Below are 1,295 nucleotides of genomic sequence, written 5' to 3'. Positions count from 1 at the left end.
TGCATCAATATTCATTAATGATACTGGTCTCGGTTAACCAGTTCTTACGGAGAACACCACCCTGTGTCAGGAAACCCACCTGAGCTGGTGCAGGTTGATGTTGCCCAGAATGGAGCAGCAGGTGTTCCTTTTCAAGGTGGTGTGCTCCAGATGACTTGGATATGCTTTTATATTTAAGAATCATGGGCAGTACCTGTGGCTCAGTGAGTAGGGCGCCGGCCTCATATATCGAGGATGGTGGGTTCATACCCGGTCCCAGCCAAACTGCAACAATACCAGAAAATATATATTTAGGAATCCCTTGTGGGGTTCGAAGTGGGCTGTGGGAGGAGGAATTATAATGTCACCTGCGCTGTGGTGGGCACTGTTTTAAGAGTTTTATGTGTGTTATTTTATTCTCATCCAGAAAAATCCCTGTGGGGTATGTCATATTTATAGATGAAAGACTGAGGAACAGAAAGCTTAATAATTGTCCAAGATTTACAGTTATTAGAGAGAGAGAACCAGGATTTAAGTCTGGCAAAAATTCTGACTGTGAAATCAGAGCTCTTTTTTTTCTTTTCTTTTTTTTTTTTAATATCTATATTTTTATATTGGGGGAGGGGGTAGAAAAGAAAGCAGCCCCTATACTGGGCCCTATTCAGTGGCAGCTTCTTGTTTCATAGGGTTAAGGAAGACTTTGAGGAAATAAAAGTTGTTTGGAAGAATTCAGGTGTAGTTGCTTTGTATGTTGTGATGGGTAGAAGGGATGAAGTGAAGTGTGAAGGTCCCTCACACCCTCCATCTTGCCTCAAACTATGTCCTGGAACCCTGGGGCGGAGAAAGCGCCACTTTCATTCCTGCTTCTTGGGATTGTTGACCGCCACGTAGTGATAGAGAACAACAAGCAAAAAGAGTGACACGCCCAGCATGTTGGCGAAGATGGCGAGCTGCACGTGCGTGATCATCCTGATCAGCTCTGCTGGGCTCCGACGCCGTGGGCGCACAAGCCTGAGACAGGAGCTTTTTTTTCTTTTAGAGACAAATTCTCAATTCTGTTGTCCAGGCTAGTGTACCATGGCATCAGCCTAGCTCACAGCAACCTCAAACTCCTATGTTTACATGATCTTCCTACCTCAGCCTCCCAAGTAGCTGGGACTATTGGTGTCCACCACCATGTCCAGCTAATTTTTCAAAAAAAATTTAAATATTTTATTTATTTATTTTGAGACAGAGTCTCAAGCTGTGATCCTGGATAGAGTGCCATGGCATCACAGCTCACAGCAACCTCAAACTCTTGGGCATAAGTGATTCTC

General features: G+C 44.2%; 1 protein-coding gene across 1 annotated transcript; it reads right to left on the bottom strand.

Moving 5' to 3' along the window:
* Positions 1–595: 595 nt before the first annotated feature.
* LOC100945459 (dolichyl-diphosphooligosaccharide--protein glycosyltransferase subunit 4) lies at positions 596–994 on the bottom strand. The gene has a single exon (XM_003789186.3). The coding sequence runs from the start codon at positions 945–947 to the stop codon at positions 834–836; it is 114 nt and encodes a 37-aa protein (XP_003789234.1). The 5' UTR covers positions 948–994; the 3' UTR covers positions 596–833.
* Positions 995–1,295: the final 301 nt, after the last annotated feature.

The sequence above is a fragment of the Otolemur garnettii genome, unplaced genomic scaffold (assembly GCF_000181295.1).
Source record: "Otolemur garnettii isolate 467f Iridium unplaced genomic scaffold, OtoGar3 scaffold00031, whole genome shotgun sequence".
In the NCBI taxonomy this organism is placed as follows: Eukaryota; Metazoa; Chordata; class Mammalia; order Primates; family Galagidae; genus Otolemur; species Otolemur garnettii.
The sequence above is the reverse complement of the archived record's forward strand: the minus strand, read 5'-3'. Positions and strand labels throughout refer to the sequence as shown.